Source organism: Eucyclogobius newberryi, unplaced genomic scaffold, assembly GCF_026437365.1.
Source record: "Eucyclogobius newberryi isolate DKJ021-1_F unplaced genomic scaffold, fEucNew1.0.hap1 SCAF_445, whole genome shotgun sequence".
NCBI lineage: Eukaryota > Metazoa > Chordata > Actinopteri > Gobiiformes > Gobiidae > Eucyclogobius > Eucyclogobius newberryi.
In genome coordinates, this window is record NW_027316107.1 from 35,483 (window position 1) to 53,702 (window position 18,220).

Consider the following 18,220-nt stretch of genomic DNA (forward strand, 5'->3'; position numbering starts at 1 on the left):
TAAAAAGCATTTTCCCATCATATTACTGTATTTTATTTTGTTTATGCTTATAGAAACTTACAATATTTTCATTCTGTCTAGTGGTGGAGTGGTTAAGTCACAGCACATGTAGGCTCCAAGTGCATGGAGCCTGGCATGTATGCATGCATATACGTGTATATATATACACACACACACACACACACACACATATACACGTATATACATGCATATATACATACATACTACTAAATAGACATGTTTATGTTGTAGTATATAAATAGTATGACTTTTTTTAATAAAAATGTCAAGAGGCACATAAGTAAGAACGTTCCCTCCCATCCCAAATCTTCTCACTGGAATGACTTCACCAAGCCTGGACCTCCTTGTCAGACACAAAGCGCCCATGAGGCTCTGTTGCTCCAGGGGGAAGCAGTGCCAGGTAGACGGGGGTGATGGCACCTTCCTCTGGGGACTTTGGAGCTTTGTCACCTGCCATGTCTGTGCGCACCCAGCCTGGACAGCAGGCATTCAGCAAGATCTAAGGATGTCATTCAAACAAAATGTGTCGTTAAAGTGGTCATCAGCATTTGATGTTAAAAGTAATTCACACATGTCCCCTTACTTTGTCAAGTGGCCTCTCCTTGGAAAGTCGACGTGCCAAAATCATGGACAGTGTCTAAAGACATATACAGGGTTTATAAACAACTGTTTCTACAGTTTAAAGAGCATGACTGTAGGCCTGTACCGTCAGTCCGGTCTTGGACACTCCATAAGCAGTCTCAGGCCAGCCATCCTCTTTATGTTGGCCAGTTTTAGCTTTCTCCACAAATCTCTTCATCAGCCCCACCAGCTCCTCCTCTGTGATGTCCTCGCTGCGGAATCGGGCCTGGAGTTCTTTACTGCACTTGTTCAACGTTTGACTGCCCACAAAGCTTGAGACGTTCACCACTCGACCTGCAAAACATGCACAGAAAACCTTTCATTGCTGTCCAGTATTGACACTCTGAAAAGGAAGAGTTTTTTTTTTTTTATTTGAGGAAATCTACCTCCTGCTTTCATGAGTGGCATGAAGTGTGTTAGCATGTCTCTGGTATCGAAGAAGTTGGTCTGAAGTGTTACCTCGGCCTGGACAGCAAAAGGAGTATCTGCCACTAGAAATGGACACAATCATAAAATTACCTACAACACACTTTTTGTAACACTTTTCTGGTTTATCAGTTAGGTAGTGCTGAGCTCTGCATTAGTCCTGTTCTCAGGTCTCTGGACTGGCTCCTGTGGCTCAGAGAATAGACTTTAAAGCAGCTCTGCTTGTATACAAGTCTCTCCATGGCCTAGCACCAAAGTACATCTTGGACATGTTAGTGCCATATGAACCATCTCAGACTCTGAGGACCTCAGGGACCGGCCTCCTGCTGGTGCCAGAGTCAGGACTAAACAGGGACCGGCCTCCTGCTGGTGCCAGAGTCAGGACTAAACAGGGACCGGCCTCCTGCTGGTGCCAGAGTCAGGACTAAACAGGGACCGGCCTCCTGCTGGTGCCAGAGTCAGGACTAAACATGGGGAATCTGTATTTCAGTTTTATGCAGGTAAAATATGGAAGATGTGAGATAGTTAAACCAGGGTTATAAAATAGGGAACTTTTAGTTGTAGAAAAAGAAAATAACAAGGAAAATGGATGACAGGGACGGAGCCGACTGTCAGGGATTGGACTGTAACAACATTGGACATTTATAAGATGGAAAGACTGACTTTAGCAAGGAATTTGAAAATAGACAGGATTGCCGGTCATTGGAACAAATGGGACATTTGGTGGATATATACCAAACTTGGTATATAAATATACTAGCAATTTTTGCTGTTTTGTTTTGCCTTATATCAAAATACAAAATAAAGAAGGAAGAAGATGTGAGTAAGGACCTCTACTCAGACAATGTTTAACTGTTAAATCCAAGCTTTTTTCTACTTGTTTGTATTGACTAACACAATCTTCTTGCAAGTTATACATTGTGCTCTGCAAACAAACTTGCCAAAAACATCTACTCCAGTCTTTACCTTTGAATGCAATGCCAGCATTGTTGACCAGAATGTCCACACCTCCGTATGTGTCTCTGAAGAAGGCTGCCGCCTTGATGATGCTGTTCAGATCGTTGATGTCCAGCTGCTGAAACTTGGGCTTGAGGCCTTCAGAGTTCAAAGTCTTCACTGCTTCTTCACCTCTGGCCCTGGAGCAACAGCTTTATTAGTGTGTATTACAATCAAAAGATATGTTCTGGGTCAAAATTCATGAATGCATGTGCACTGACTTACGTGTCTCTGGCTGTGAGGTAGACCTCGCCCTCAAACTGTTTGCACAAGGCACGAACAATGGCCAGACCTATGCCCTTGTTACTGCCAGTCACCACTGCAACCTTAGTCATGATGGCTGTACAAAAAACACTATTATGTTAAGTAGTGCAAATCAGCATCAATTAACTTGTATTTCATAACATAAATTATACCATGGTCAGTGAGAATGCAAATGCCAAATGGAGTGCCTTATTTTTGAATAACTGCACTGGTAGTTCCAGTAACAGTTGATCACATTTCATTTACCATTCCAGTAGTGCAGCACTGCTGGGGACCCAGACTCGTGCTGTTTTTTATTGTATTGTATCATTACGGTCTTACCATCATAGAAACGGTTGAAAAATAGCTCAGCTAGGAGGGACAAGCGTCATCTAAAACTGAGATAACTGATCCCACGGACACATCTATCTCATTTATCTAATATTCTATCCATCCATCTTCTTCCGCTTAGCCGGGGCCGGGTCGCGGGGGCAGCAGTCGAAGCAGGGATTCTCCAACTTCCCTCTCTCCAGACACTTCCTCCAGCTCCTCCAGGGGGATCCTGAGGCGTTCCCAGGCCAGCCAAGAGACATAGTCTCTCCAGCGTGTCCTGGGTCTTCCCCGGGGCCTCTTCCCGGTGGGACATGCCCGAAACACCTCCCGAGGGAGGCGCCCAGGAGGCATCCGGAACAGATGCCCGAGCCACCTCAGCTGGCTCCTCTCGACGTGGAGGAGCAGCGGCTCTACTCCGAGTTTCTCCTGTGTGACTGAGCTCCTCACCCTATCTCTAAGGGAGCGCCCAGTCACCCGGCGGAGGAAACTCATTTTGACCGCTTGTATCTGTGATCTTGTCCTTTCGTTCATTACACAAAGCTCATGACCATAGGTGAGGGTAGGAACGTAGTTTGACCGGTAAATCGATTGCTTTGCCTTTTGACTCAGCTCCTTCTTCACCACAACAGTCCAATGCAGCGAACCACCTGTCGATCTCACGCTCCATCCTTCCCTCATTCGTGAACAAGACCCCGAGATACTTGAACTCCTCCACTTGGGGAACCATGGCCTCGGATTTGAAGGTGCTGATTCTCATCCCAGCTGCTTCACACTCGGCTGTAAAATAACTCCCACGGACACAAACAGTTTTTTGTATTCAGTCATAGGCTATTGCAGTTTGTGGGATGGTTTAAGCAGACTAAACAACGAGGAACCATGCGTTACAGTTTTAACGCACTCAGCGGAACAGAATACCAAACTCGCGTCGTTGCTTTAAAACAGTGTAACGCACGGTTCCTCGTCGTTTAATCCTTACACAAGACATCTAGACAAGCCTTATTATATAATATTTTGTGTGGTGTGACCTCTTCCTTTGGAACAAAAAGAGGCCGTCCAAGCTGTGTACGAATATATCGTTATTAATGCACGGATAGTAATGAGGTTGAGGCAGGGCAATTAAAATCCTTGCAGACAAAAGCGTACTACATTCATCAAGTAAACATTATACCTTTTAAGATCAAGGTCAGCCTGAATGGAATGTAGCAGCAGGAAAAGTGATCAGTCCCAATAGAAATGTAGAGAACTACTTTCTATCCGTGGGAGAAACCAAACCTGGAGGAAACCATGCGCAGCTTTTGTGCGCAGAACCGGAATAACAAACAGACACGTGGCGGGAGGTCATGTGGGCGGAGTGCGCGTGTTATCCGATAGATCCATGGTGTTACCGCCATAACATTCAACATTACTGCCAGAAATGTGTTATTCTTCAGGAAAAGGCTTGGACAGGAATCGCGTTAAGAATGTGTTGCGTGCTGTAGCAGTTGTTGACGCTGTTTCGTGGACAGGCTGCGCCTGAGCGTTACAAGGTAAGAGCACTTTGTTGTTTATACAGGTCAGGTGTTCTTTGATGAAAATAAGTAAATTCCTGTCAATAAAATTGCAATTTTGTCTGGAGAACTGAAGCATGGGCAGTGTTTGTTCATGTTACCTTAATATTTGCCCCTACAATCCATTAGCCCAATTCTCGGCTGTTATCAAAGCAAAATGATGTTAGTGTAAACTAAATTAAAGCTATGGAACTTAAATGGCTTTACTTTTTCACAAAGAGAGAAAGTGAGTACCAGGTCATGGAAATGCTAACAGCGTTTCAGTTGAGTGTATGTATCCAACTTTATTTCTATTTGTATGAAAAAAAAAATAACATGTTTTGATTATATAGATATGTTTTGTTTATTGAGAACATCCAAATAGTTACATACATTACTGCAATTATCAGTCTAGTTAATAATGATATGGATATTGTTATTCATTGTATGATTTTATCCGTAAACAAATCCATAAATCTGCTCTGTGGAAAGTAACACAGTGGACATTGTAGTAACAGGCCTGCAGGGCTGATCGAAATGACTTCACCAAGCCTGGACCTCCTTGTCAGACACAAAGCGCCCATGAGGCTCTGTTGCTCCAGGGGGAAGCAGTGCCAGGTAGACGGGGGTGATGGCACCTTCCTCTGGGGACTTTGGAGCTTTGTCACCTGCCATGTCTGTGCGCACCCAGCCTGGACAGCAGGCATTCAGCAAGATCTAAGGATGTCATTCAAACAAAATGTGTCGTTAAAGTGGTCATCAGCATTTGATGTTAAAAGTAATTCACACATGTCCCCTTACTTTGTCAAGTGGCCTCTCCTTGGAAAGTCGACGTGCCAAAATCATGGACAGTGTCTAAAGACATATACAGGGTTTATAAACAACTGTTTCTACAGTTTAAAGAGCATGACTGTAGGCCTGTACCGTCAGTCCGGTCTTGGACACTCCATAAGCAGTCTCAGGCCAGCCATCCTCTTTATGTTGGCCAGTTTTAGCTTTCTCCACAAATCTCTTCATCAGCCCCACCAGCTCCTCCTCTGTGATGTCCTCGCTGCGGAATCGGGCCTGGAGTTCTTTACTGCACTTGTTCAACGTTTGACTGCCCACAAAGCTTGAGACGTTCACCACCCGACCTGCAAAACATGCACAGAAAACCTTTCATTGCTGTCCAGTATTGACACTCTGAAAAGGAAGAGTTTTTTTTATTTGAGGAAATCTACCTCCTGCTTTCATGAGCGGCATGAAGTGTGTTAGCATGTCTCTGGTATCGAAGAAGTTGGTCTGAAGTGTTACCTCGGCCTGGACAGCAAAAGGAGCGGTATCTGCCGCTAGAAATTAAAAATGTTTATTGTAATACTGAACGTGCTTGTTTATCAAGGTATCAGTGTAGAGCTCTGAGCTCCAAAACAGACAGAACAATCAAAACCGAGCTTCTCCAGTCTTTACCTTTGAATGCAATGCCAGCATTGTTGACCAGAATGTCCACACCTCCGTATGTGTCTCTGAAGAAGGCTGCCGCCTTGATGATGCTGTTCAGATCGTTGATGTCCAGCTGCTGAAACTTGGGTTTGAGGCCTTCAGAGTTCAAAGTCTTCACTGCTTCTTCACCTCTGGCCCTGGAGCAACAGCTTTATTAGTGTGTATTACAATCAAAAGATATGTTCTGGGTCAAAATTCATGAATGCATGTGCACTGACTTACGTGTCTCTGGCTGTGAGGTAGACCTCGCCCTCAAACTGTTTGCACAAGGCACGAACAATGGCCAGACCTATGCCCTTGTTACTGCCAGTCACCACTGCAACCTTAGTCATGATGGCTGTACAAAAACACTATTAAGTAAGGCTGCCCCAAATAAATTGTCTGTTTGCTGTAACCCGAGTCAACATTTTTTAAGTGGCTCGGACGGTAGGTAAATTCTTATTTTTTTTACTTTGAAGGCAAAAAAAAAAGATAAAAATGTTGTCATTTTTTGAGTCGGAGTGACGACGTGATGACGCTGCTGGGCGTGTTTCAATCCCAGAATGCATTTGCGTAAGTCAAATTTCACACCCTGACAGAGAAACACATGTCCAATGGACACTTCAGTGGCGCCGACAGAGGCAAACCAACTTGTTAAAAGCCATATGACGACGTCTATGCGAGTTCTGTTTTGTTACTGACGCACGTGGAGGACCGAGAATGAAGACGCGCATGTGTTGCGCTGTGCGTTATCAGTCCTTTGGGATGATAGACAGGTTTAATAGCATGATAAAAATATTCAACATGGCGGTTTAGGAAGGTCCGGTCGGTGAGTCGTGAAATAATTGAAAAATAAAAGATTTTGACGTTTTTTCAATAAAATGCTGATATTTTTTTTTCAGTCGGCTAGTTTCATAGCGGGTCGGTCGGGTTATGCCAAACAGACATTATTTTGCTTAGCCTAATGTTAAATCCTTTATCACTGAAGACTATTGTATTTGGAGTAAATTACATTGCAATGTAGGCAGTAGCGTAATCGCAATATTGACACACCATAAATCATATAAATAATATAATTCAAAGCAATACTACTAGTGTAGAGATGGGAATAAAGTACAGTAGGTGACTGTGTTGTGAAAGAGTTTGATGAATTATCAAGAGAAACCAATTGTGTGTGTAAACATTGTTGTGGCTCAAGGTTCCACAAAGTGTGTATGGTTTCTCAGACGTGCTTAAAGAAGTCCAACATAACTAATATGAATGACAATAGTCTTTATTTGCCTTCATTCCATTAACACACGGTCCAAAGACAGTTGATGGACTATGTGGCACCAGGTGCATCGAATTAGCTCTTATAGTGGGAGTGTTCCATCCACACTTAACTATACTGCCACATAGTGGACGGGGGTGTAAATGACGGCTACATATATTATGGAGTGTGTCGAGTCATGCTGAGTCTTACTAATGGGTTAGTAAAGATTCTATACAAGATTCTGTACAACTGGAGTAGGTGTGGAAGTTTTCAAGTTACACTGGGACTATACTAACACTAGACAACACTCCATATCTAATAGGTGTGCACAGACTAAATGGTTACTAAACTGATACAGAAATGAAGCACACATAAAAGTACATATAATTAAAATTTTGATAAATAAAGTTAGCGATGCAATAAACCATAACATTTATATTTTGCTATATGAACATAAAACAACATGTCAAGTGCAAGTGCAAAGTCCAGTAAAACCAGATCAGAAGATGCATAATCTAATACTGTACACATATATTTACAGCTAAGAACAAAATAGGTTGAAGCATGCATATTTACCTTAGATACAGTTCAGCTTGAGTGGATCGGTAATGTAGAAAAGGTGAAGTGAACAAGCAATGGAACCAACTGGCTGTTTTTCAATGCCACTGGTGCTCCTTGTTTTAAAGCTTGGCTCCTCCCAGCTCCCTTCCTCAGTTCACTTCCGTCCTCCGTCCAAGTGAATAGAGCAGACTTACCTGCATGTTTGTACAGGTAAAGGCTAGCACTCTCACCTTACATGGAGGTTAAGCCCCTGGTAGACTTATGTACCGTATATTCCAAATGTTGAGCAACCTGAACCAACAACAGAAGTCCTGACCAGTGAGTCACGATCTGCAGAAGGGCCACAAGGCACAGCAATGACTATTCAAAAGTATCTGTGAATGAGTTGTATAGTAATTGCTGAGTCATCCAGCTGTCTGATTTGTGATGTTGTTGATATGTTATGTCTAAAATGTAGACATTTTCATAAAATCACTATATAGTTTCACTAGTAATACATATGATATCGTTAGGGATTTTTTGTGTTCAAAAGTATCTCTGAGTGAGTTGTATAATAATTGCTGAGTCATCCTGATTCAGTTCAACTATCACATCAGTCGAGCTTATTTCCATCTGTGGATAGGGAGATATTTGGCTTTTATAGACTAAATCCAAATGAAAGTAATAGTAATAGTTATATTCTATTCTAATTTAGACCTAATCTAAACTATCGCTTCTAACCATCCTTATGCCAAATAGTTTGATATACTTAAAATGTCTTTTAATATGGATGGCTAAAGCAGTGAGGCTAAATTAATATGTGTAGTTAAAACTGAACACTGAGCATTTCTGTTCAAGCATTATTCTCTTTGTTCTTCAAATATGATGAAATATTAATTTTTCCAGCAGATGGTGACATAAGATCTATAACAAATAATGATTACAGATAAACACATAATGATTACTTATGTTTGTGCTTGCATATAAAATAATATAACATATTTTAGTTGACACTGACTGGATCAAAAAGCTGCACAGTCTAATACCAAGTGAGACATCTGACTTTTCTTATATTTCATCAGTGTTTTAGCAATGAAGAAAAAGAGGCGACCTGGACGAGTGGCCCGGAAAAGGAGGCGAAAACGTGGCACGAGGGTGCAGTCAGGTATGCACTGGAAGTACTGCTGTGCTCCACCACCTCTATACTGCAGTATGTACTTGCACTGACAGAGGGCACACGCTGACATTTGTTCTTGTAGTTTCCTTGTGTCACCAGCCCTCATATGTGCGACTCGTTAGATTCCTTAACCAAAGGGGTTTTGCATCAACCATTCTGCAACCAGCGCTCTTTTCAGGTACCACTCTTCTGTAAGCCTGCATATTTTGTCTGATTAATATTTTATTTTCTGAATGCCCACTGGTGCAATGACATTTTTTATCATGCTTACCTTTTATCTGGGATCACATACAAAAAGTGCACCTGTCTTTGGGGGCGTGCCTGAATGTACTGTTAGAAGGCAGTGTATCACATCTGTGTTTGTCCTTCACAGATACTGGCAGAGGTCTGCAGACTCTCAAAACAATAAAGGTACTTCATAACATTTAAATAATATTGTGTGTAAGGCTGGTAAACTTATTACAATTGAAATTACTTAATTTGAATGGTCAATATTTCAAGCTGCTAACAACTAAATGTATTAAATAGTATGCAAAATGTTTTACACATAACTATCCTAATTCTTCAGCAAACATTTAAAAATAAATCCACACACATTTTCTCCAAAAATAATAATTGGGTTTAGAATCAATCTGGAAACAGATTTTGATCATTGTATTTATGGCTAGTGTACTTTTGCTTTCTACATTGCAGTCTGGCCAGCTGCTTATTTCTTTGCCACAAACATGTCTCCTGACAACTGCCACCGTTCTCAACAGCTATTTGGGGCCTTTGATAAAAAGGTAATGGATCACGCGTCAGGTAGGATGTTGTATATTTGTATATTTTGTACATGTACATTTCTTTAAAGTCTTCCTCTTCACAGTTGGATGCCTCGTCCCTCCCCACTCCTGGTTCTGTGTGTGTTCCTGGTGTTGGAGCGCCACAGATCACCTTTCTCTGAATGGTATCCATATATTGATGTGCTGCCCACAACATACACCTGCCCTGTCTACTTTGCAGATGATGTCATGGCACTTTTACCAAAGCTTGTTCATAGTCAGGCTTTAGAGCAGAGAACATCCATACAAGAACTACATTCTTCAAATCAACACTTTTTCCGGTAGGCTTAAGATAAGATAAATGTTCTCCTTTCATTTGGATGTCACCATCAATGCATTTTAATGTTGCTGTTCTCTATAATCCACTTTTCCATAATGTGCCTTTTTGAGGAATTAAGTAATTTAGTCAAAGGTTGTCAACTCAAACTAAAAACAATAATGACAACATTTAATTATCTACAAATTATTATGACACGCTAGGATTACTGGACAGATTAAGACTCTTATTGACAATGTATTACTAAAATGTATAATTTAATAACAGACTAATCAGACAACATGACTTTGACTGTTAGAAAACAGACCAGAATACTTCAGTAAATATATAACAATAATAAGGAAATAAAGTTAGTAATTCCTAAAACTAATACAGAGCAGATTATTGCCATGGAGGATGTGGATGAATTCTGTAATTCAATTGACACATTGGACACATTTAGTAAACAAAAGAAGTACAAAAAGATGGTACTCTGTCATGGATAATTAGTGAAATAAGAAGAGAGAGATTTGTCTTTGAAGAAAAATCCTTCATTCAAAACTTAACACTGATCATTTAGTCTTCAAAAGTTTAAGAAATTGAGAAAAGCACAAGTTTCATATTATATTAAACTCGGGCAACAGTAATTCCCTTTGGAAATATTTAAATGCTCTAACTAATAAAATAACCAACCTTAAAGGAATAAGAGGAGGATCATAAATGGCAAGAGTACGAGTGAGACAGAAGTCATACAGATTATTCAAAAATTGTCGAATTCAAAATCAAATGATATCTATAATGTGAACAGTTTTAGTATAGTAGTATACTCGCTAAACCTTTGAACCATCATGCCAATTTGCCCTTAAGAAGTTGGAAAAAGCAGTGATTTTGCCAATATTTAAATCCGGTTGCCAAGAGGTGCTACTGTCGGCCTATATACATTTTAACCAAACTATCTATTTATTGAGACTGATCACTTGGAGGCCAACCAGCTCCTGCTCACAGCAATTTGGTTTTGGATCAAAGTATTCAACTGAAATGGCTACGTCATTGAAAACATAAAAAAATTATAATAATAAATCTTTGGACGGATGGTCTTGAAAAAGCCTTTAAAACGGTCCGTCACTTCCTGCTTTTATCCAAAATGTTGACTTGGTTTGCCTAATTTCTTCAGTGTAGGGAACAGTGTGTGAAAGCGGCCCAGGACAAATCCTCATTTCTATACCCCGGTGTGGGCGTACCTCAGGGTCTCACATTGGGACTGTTTAGTCTCTATAAATGACTCGCCTTTGATCTGTGCGGGTGCCAACTTTATGTTTCGTCTGCATGCTTGGCTGAGGTTATTCGGCTTTATTAAAAAAATTAACATTAGAACATTTTTCAAATCAATTTGCAAATGGGCTCTTGACCCCAAACAAAAAAATTCGATAAACATAATGAAAAAATATCCAAAACAATACAATGAACTCTATATGATTTCAAACTAACCAGACACGATATCCCTGCTGTACATGCATGCTATTATCTTTTCTCATATTTCATATTGCTGCTCCCTCAGCCACAAAGCACGTTAGGTTACCTCAATCAAAATTATGGACAGAAAACAAATTCTGTTTTATCATTGTCACATTCTTAAGCATTTTAATTTTGAACATTATAGTTTTGAAAGCTTCTGTAATTTATGTTTTCTCAAATTAATATTTAAATGTATAAATGATTTTGCCCCTGAACAGGTCAGTACATTTATCCAGAGACCTAACGGCAGCAGAGTTACCCCACTGTGAAATCCTACAGTGCAGCAGTGTGGAACTCACTGCCCACAGCAATTAAGAGCATTTTTGCGCTCAAACTGTTCACCTCTAGACTTAAGTGTGGGCTTAAAACAAATTAAAATTGTACCCACTTGTAAATAATGTGAGTGACTTAGTGAGGTTGAATTAATTCATTTTTTTATGTGTATGTCTGTATATTTATAGAGTTTAATGTGTTATAGTAGAAGCCCCAAGTGGAGACAAATATACATTTGCCCTGCCAAATAACCAATATAAACAATGTCCCTTATCCCATCCAATGTCATAGAAGCCTTTCTAACTACTTTGGCTCATGGTGCAGGTCAAAATGTCTCAGCTAAATTCAGATGGTGGAGTTGTGAGCACTCCAAAATGAAAAGTGCTCTTCATAGTGTGACAAGTACTTGAAAGACATAATACCTCAAGTTATACTAAATAAATATTTGCCACTGATTCCAAATAATCATATTTCTTTTCTGCAGGTGGCTGCAGCCTCTTGTGGTTGAGTCAATCGAGGAGGTGTTTACATATGAAGCTCTGAGGTTTGTCTTAATTTTAGCAGACTTTATTAGGCAATGATACATTAAACCTTTTTCCTCTCTCACTTCTTAACCTCATCCTCCACCACCCTCACATCCCCCAGGTGGGCCTGGTGTACTGTCAACACTCGCTCTGTGTTCATGGCTCATTCACCCAGCCAGTTCCTCTCCGGACAGGATGTGTGCGCATTAGCTCCCTTTCTTGACCTGCTCAACCATCGCCCTGATGTTCAGGTACCTGATCCATAAACCGGGAGAAGGAAACAGACAAAAATATTGCTTTAATTCTTAAATGCATTTTTAGGTTTCAGCTAATTTCAACAATTACACAAGGTGTTATGAAATTTATAGTGTGTCTGGCATTGTTTGCTATGAACAAGCGTTCATCAACTATGGCAGTCATGATAACCAGCGCCTCCTGCTGGAGTATGGTTTTGTATCAACTAACAACCCCCACAGCGTGGTGTATGTGGACACAGGTAAAGCAGAACATTTGTGGTTGGTTTAGTTGATTGTTCCTCTTTTTACTGTTCTGCCTTTTTCAACTCAGATATTTTCTGTAAGATTTTACAAGAAGACCGTGGTTTGAAACAAAAGATGAAATTCCTCAGTCAAAATGAGCTTCTTTGGTAAGTCTTTAAATATGCCAAGGTTTTAGATCATTCAGTCATTGTGTCCATGCTTGTCTGCTCGCAGTAACTTGACAGTCTCCAGTGAAGGTCCAGGATGGAGGCTCATGACTGCAGTCCGAGTTTTGTCTCTACCGCAAACACAGTTGTAAGAACACAGTCCTCACACAATACATTACGTTGTAATATTACATGTAACACGTCTGTAACCTTTGCAACACAACAGCTACACAGCATAGCCCTCATCTGCATATTTATTATTTTAATTAATCTGAATCGATAATTCAGTTCATCAATTCAATTAACCTAATACTCTTAATAGTAAGATTGATTTAGTTTAAAATGGATTCAGCAATAAAATGTGCCATATCAAGCCATTTGCTTAAGGATTTATCAAACACTGATGTAAAAAATATACATTACAGCATAGTTTTGTTCTGAAAATACATTCTGAATGTCTATGCTCTTAACTTGGTTTTGTTGAAATATTCTGTCAGTGGCCTGTGGAAGGCTGTGCTGCTCGGGCAGAGACTCGGTGAGGAGGAGGAGAGGTGGTGCACTCAAACCATTCGAACTCTATGCGTCCACACGCTGCAGGACACCGACACGGCCCTGGAAATGGTGAGAACTAATGCTTCACAGAGCAAGGCTTATGTTAAACGATGATACTAGGTTAATGGTCATCTTAATGTGCCTGGTCAGATCTCTCAGCAGCTGCAGCAGTGTGACACGGCTCTAACTGAACAACTGGAGGTTGTCATGGCTTTACGGCAAGAGGAGAGGAGCATTTTGGGAAAGTGTCTTGAAATGCTAAATTAAATGATTAATGACTTTTTAGAACAGTGGTCACAATGAGAAAATGTTATATATTTTTTTTAATTGTTGAACACTTCATCTTTAACTCTTTAAGTGTAATAAGTATCTTAACTTGAAACTAAGCCATGGTGGTCCACAAAATGTTTCAAGAAATGGTTATCTGACCATACTTTTAATACAAGGAAGCATTATATAGCCTATTTTGAATGTGACCACTAGGAAAGCGATTTGTGAACCAGCTTCTCTCTCAGATGGACTTATAGAAGGAGGTTGCTTTAATACTGAGACGTAGAGATGCATCAATAAATGCATAAATAAAATAAATAGTGTCTACAAAAATGTCAACAAAGAAATAAATCTGAAACAGCAGAAGATCATCACACCTTTTATTTACATCTCTAATGCCACATTTTAGCACATATACCGGGAAATTAGTATAAAATTAGTCCTCGGCTGTGAGTTTAACCACAGCCTTTCTCTTCTGGTGACGCTGGATGGTCTCCATGGCAACAGTGGCTTCGTACAGAGGGAATGTCTCTTCAGGCTGCGGTCTGGACAGAAATGTTAATGTTTACAAACAACAGAAGCTAACAGTTTGGATGCTAGTGGCCAGGTCTCTTGCAAAAGACATTGTGACTCAATGAGCCCTCCTGGTTAAATAAAGTTATAAATAAAAAAACATTTGGCCATTTACAGCTCCAATCGGGAGTATTCTAACTTTGTGTTAAACTAATGTGTTGGGAAAGGATTGGTTCAATTCCAAGCGTCTACTCCTGCATAGAGAAAGTTGACCATTCATTGTAATAAAGGCTATGCCACACACATAGTAAATCTGAATTTTGTGCCTTGGACAATTCATCATCATATTTTTGCAGTCTGTTTGGACTGGAAGTGTGGTAACAAACTAAAGATTGTACACTATCCTCAAGCATTGTCTGAATCATACTGTACATAATGTTTAATCCCACAGATATCCGCATATGGTCCATCATAACAAAAGGTTTCAAAAAGTTGTCAACTGATGATTTCCACCGAGAAACGTTTTTCGGTTCAAAAAGGTCCCAAAACGTCCCATCTGAAAACCCTGGTCCAGTTGACACCTTTTTGAAATATTCTTAGTCTTTTTCATTAATAAAAATGGTACAAAGCTGTGATTTTAAAGATTCATTTCCTCTAATTACAAAACACTTCTCTAGATTTTGACCTGTTTTGCACAGATTTTGGCTGAACCATTCTAAAACATCGAGTGTGACCACCATTTACTGAGCACTTGGAAACAGATGTGGTCTGCTGGTTATGAAATACTAGTACATTTGAAAGTAGAGGAGATGGTAATGCAGTGCATCAAGACATACCTCAGTACACCTGTAGACATTTTATCTACGATGTCCTTGAGAATATCTGATATCAAACTTATCGGAATCACTCAAGCAATGACAACGTTAAATAATAAACTACTGTCTAAGTTTAGGATACGGAGATATCTTCCATGTTGAGCGGACGAAGCGGTCCAGATTTCTGGGTTTAGAAATGACAAAGAGGCCGACTTCAGATGAAGGTAACTGCTGTCTGGAGGATCCAACTACGGCAAAGAAATTAGACCCTTATTAAAGACAAACACAAGTGTACAAAAACAAATACTTAGCTGTTTAGTCTCATACTTGCAAGTGTGGATGAGAAGTGACCCAGTGGCCTCCAACAGCAAGCACATCAATGAGGTCATGTTTGTGGGGGCCAAGATCTGTTTCTTCCTCTTTATGCACTGCTCATGGATTTAAACATGTATGCATTTTTGCAACATACTAAAAATGACTAATATGTGTAATGAGTTCTGGTTCATTCATCTGCAAACTTCAAATGGATATTACACTTGGAGTTGATTATAACTTGCCTCCAGAATCGATGACTATGTCCACACCGAGACCACCAGTTTCCTCCAGCACTGCATGCACGAGATTCGATGGGCCCTTGTAGACTGGAATCACTCTGGCTATAAATCATCACTTAAGTTATTACAATCATACATTACATTCTTTTTGTCAAAGAAAAACTATTATGTGAATTGAATTAGAAGGGAAGGCTTATCAAAATCAAAACCTCACCTACAAGAGGATCCTGAACCCCTGCAAACAAGTCATAGATCAAAAGTTTAAAGGAAAATCTCAGTAGTTTGTCATCTTTATCAATTGCTGAGGGTATACAAAATATTATCTTAAGAACCATAATGAACGGACCTACAGTTGGTCGAAGCTGCTCCAGGAAGGTGTGGTCTTGTGGGGAATGTGAAGTGGTTAAGACCTTCAGTCCGTGGTACCAAGCCAGCTGAATGCACATGAGACCAAACGACTGTGGGGGAGACGGGTCTTGTCAAAACCATTCATTGACACCACAATCAAATCGTAAATAAGGAGTTCCCTACACTGGCTCCATCCACCACCAACACGCTGTGTCGGTCTGCCATGTGAGCCAGAGTGTGCAGGGCAGTGTATGCAGCCACAGCATCGCGCAGGGCCGCAGCTACGGTCACACAACTCAGCTGCACTGGCTTGTGGACTAGAGGACACAAAACAAATGTAACACGGTCAAACACGAACAATAACGGTCCACATGTGAGTAAGTGTGTATGTATATATTTATTTCATGATTTATAATCTTAAAAATATTATTTGATTGTGATAACAATTGTAGCATTTCACCAATGAAAAAGTTTGTCCTCAGTCCCAAGATTTGACTTATTGTTTTAGCTTTGACAAGACAATAAAAATGCTAGAATCACCTAAATAATGTTCATCAATGTCCACAACTCCACAGAGGCCAGAGAAAGGACAATCTAGTGGAAGAATTCCTGAAAGGGATAAAAGAAATTAGCTGTAGAAATTTTCACTCTTTTGAAAGACAAAAAATAAAATGAAATGTACTCCACCTACAACCTCCTCCTCTGGCTGGAATAGAGACACTTTGGACCCCACTGCAAAGAGACCAGTTACACATGTGTAATGAAATGTGAAATTATTTTAGAAATGTTACCTTGTTTAATGACTCCAACGATCTCTCGACCAACAGACATGAGCTCTCGCTCTATCTTCATTTCCCTGAACAGCTACAGCACAATAGACGATGAAACACTTTTATCTTTGTAAGATGTTTATGGGTGGAAAAGAGGGTGCTACTGCGGCTACCTGGAGGTCCACGCTGCTAAGTCCACATGCCTTGACTTCAACACGGACCTGATGACTGCCCAAGAACTCTGGAAGACTCTGGAAGACACAATAGACACGACAGTGGATGATTAAATAATCTCAAATGGGCCCTTTGAAGTTTTGTAAATATCTGTGAAATGACATGAACATACACTCTACAAAACATCACATGTCCCTCTTTTGTTGTCCTGCATAGCCATTCAGGTCTCTGTCCCTCATCCAACTTATATGGAGAATGTCAATTGGTTTCCCATTTATGCCACATGAATTGTATAATAAGTGAGATTTACATAGAAAACATGATTCATGATTAATTGTATTTTTTTGTCTCGCAATTAAATAAGTCAAGGATTTTTGGATGTACTGGCTTTCAGTACATTATGAATGAAAATCTTAGAGTTAGGGATTTTTGTTTTAGCTAACATTTTTCAAGTCAATCTCTGAGTCCCATCATCCCACCGTCAACAATGTACTCTACATTTTTTTTTTACCTCAATTTTTCTACAATTGAGGTATCTCTTGTTAAATCATGTTTGTATCAAGTGAGAAAATCTAGGGGTAATAATGGACTAAGACTTGAACTTTAACAGCCACATCAAATCATCATCAGCTTTTTACCATCTAAAAAATATTGCCAAAATAAAAAAATAGTGTCAAAACCAGATTTGGAGACACTTCCATGCGTTTGTCTCCAGTAGATTAGACTGTAACGGCCTGCTCACTGGCCTCTCCAAACGAGCTGTAAAACAGCTGCAGTACATCCAGAACGCTGCTGCTCGAGTCCTGACTAGAACCAGGAAGTACCATCACATTAGTCCTGTTCTCAGGTCTCTGCACTGGCTCCTGTGGCTCAGAGAATAGACTTTAAAGCAGCTCTGCTTGTGTACAAGTCTCTCCATGGCCTAGCACCAAAGTACATCTTGGATATGTTAGTGCCATATGAACCATCTCGGACTCTGAGGACCTCAGGGACCGGCCTCCTGCTGGTGCCAGAGTCAGGACTAAACATGGACCGGCCTCCTGCTGGTGCCAGAGTCAGGACTAAACATGGACCGGCCTCCTGCTGGTGCCCAGAGTCAGGACTAAACATGGACCGGCCTCCTGCTGGTGCCAGAGTCAGGACTAAACATGGACCGGCCTCCTGCTGGTGCCCAGAGTCAGGACTAAACATGGACCGGCCTCCTGCTGGTGCCAGAGTCAGGACTAAACATGGACCGGCCTCCTGCTGGTGCCAGAGTCAGGACTAAACATGAACCGGCCTCCTGCTGGTGCCAGAGTCAGGACTAAACATGGACCGGCCTCCTGCTGGTGCCCAGAGTCAGGACTAAACATAGACCGGCCTCCTGCTGGTGCCAGAGTCAGGACTAAACATGGACCGGCCTCCTGCTGGTGCCAGAGTCAGGACTAAACATGGACCGGCCTCCTGCTGGTGCCAGAGTCAGGACTAAACATGGACCGGCCTCCTGCTGGTGCCAGAGTCAGGACTAAACATGGACCGGCCTCCTGCTGGTGCCAGAGTCAGGACTAAACATGGACCGGCCCTCCTGCTGGTGCCAGAGTCAGGACTAAACATGGA

At 40.9% G+C, this 18,220-nt stretch overlaps 4 protein-coding genes across 5 annotated transcripts; 1 reads left to right on the plus strand and 3 right to left on the minus strand.

Moving 5' to 3' along the window:
* Positions 1–260: 260 nt before the first annotated feature.
* On the minus strand, positions 261–3,964 carry LOC140379998 (carbonyl reductase [NADPH] 1-like). Its single transcript, XM_072464342.1, has 7 exons — positions 3,809–3,964; positions 2,290–2,404; positions 2,035–2,204; positions 1,029–1,133; positions 728–936; positions 605–658; positions 261–520 (listed from the first exon to the last, which is right to left on the minus strand). The coding sequence occupies exons 2-7, from the start codon at positions 2,397–2,399 to the stop codon at positions 347–349; spliced, it is 822 nt and encodes a 273-aa protein (XP_072320443.1). The 5' UTR covers positions 2,400–2,404; positions 3,809–3,964; the 3' UTR covers positions 261–346.
* A 54-nt stretch (positions 3,965–4,018) lies between these two features.
* On the plus strand, positions 4,019–14,027 carry LOC140379995 (SET domain-containing protein 4-like). 2 transcript variants are annotated; one of them, XM_072464339.1, is made up of 13 exons: positions 4,019–4,166; positions 8,499–8,581; positions 8,676–8,771; positions 8,967–9,004; positions 9,287–9,375; positions 9,459–9,695; positions 11,943–12,002; positions 12,104–12,233; positions 12,304–12,478; positions 12,550–12,628; positions 12,696–12,776; positions 13,126–13,249; positions 13,331–14,027. In XM_072464339.1, the coding sequence occupies exons 2-13, from the start codon at positions 8,509–8,511 to the stop codon at positions 13,445–13,447; spliced, it is 1,299 nt and encodes a 432-aa protein (XP_072320440.1). In that variant the 5' UTR covers positions 4,019–4,166; positions 8,499–8,508; the 3' UTR covers positions 13,448–14,027. The 2 variants fall into 2 exon arrangements, with proteins under 2 accessions (XP_072320440.1, XP_072320441.1); XM_072464340.1 differs by lacking the exons at positions 4,019–4,166; positions 8,967–9,004 and having other exon boundaries at positions 8,497–8,581.
* On the minus strand, positions 4,701–5,995 carry LOC140379997 (carbonyl reductase [NADPH] 1-like). The gene is made up of 6 exons (XM_072464341.1): positions 5,868–5,995; positions 5,613–5,782; positions 5,387–5,494; positions 5,091–5,299; positions 4,968–5,021; positions 4,701–4,883 (listed from the first exon to the last, which is right to left on the minus strand). Exons 1-6 carry the CDS (start codon positions 5,975–5,977, stop codon positions 4,710–4,712), a joined length of 825 nt encoding a protein of 274 aa, XP_072320442.1. The 5' UTR covers positions 5,978–5,995; the 3' UTR covers positions 4,701–4,709.
* Positions 13,775–16,742, minus strand: LOC140379993 (quinone oxidoreductase-like protein 1; the record flags this gene model as incomplete). The annotated part of the gene is made up of 12 exons (XM_072464333.1): positions 13,775–13,995; positions 14,800–14,845; positions 14,921–15,026; positions 15,106–15,206; positions 15,336–15,434; positions 15,547–15,567; positions 15,679–15,790; positions 15,864–15,997; positions 16,221–16,289; positions 16,368–16,412; positions 16,472–16,544; positions 16,624–16,742. Coding segments are annotated over 12 exons (1,034 nt in total), but the record flags the coding sequence as incomplete, so codon positions are not given.
* Positions 16,743–18,220: the final 1,478 nt, after the last annotated feature.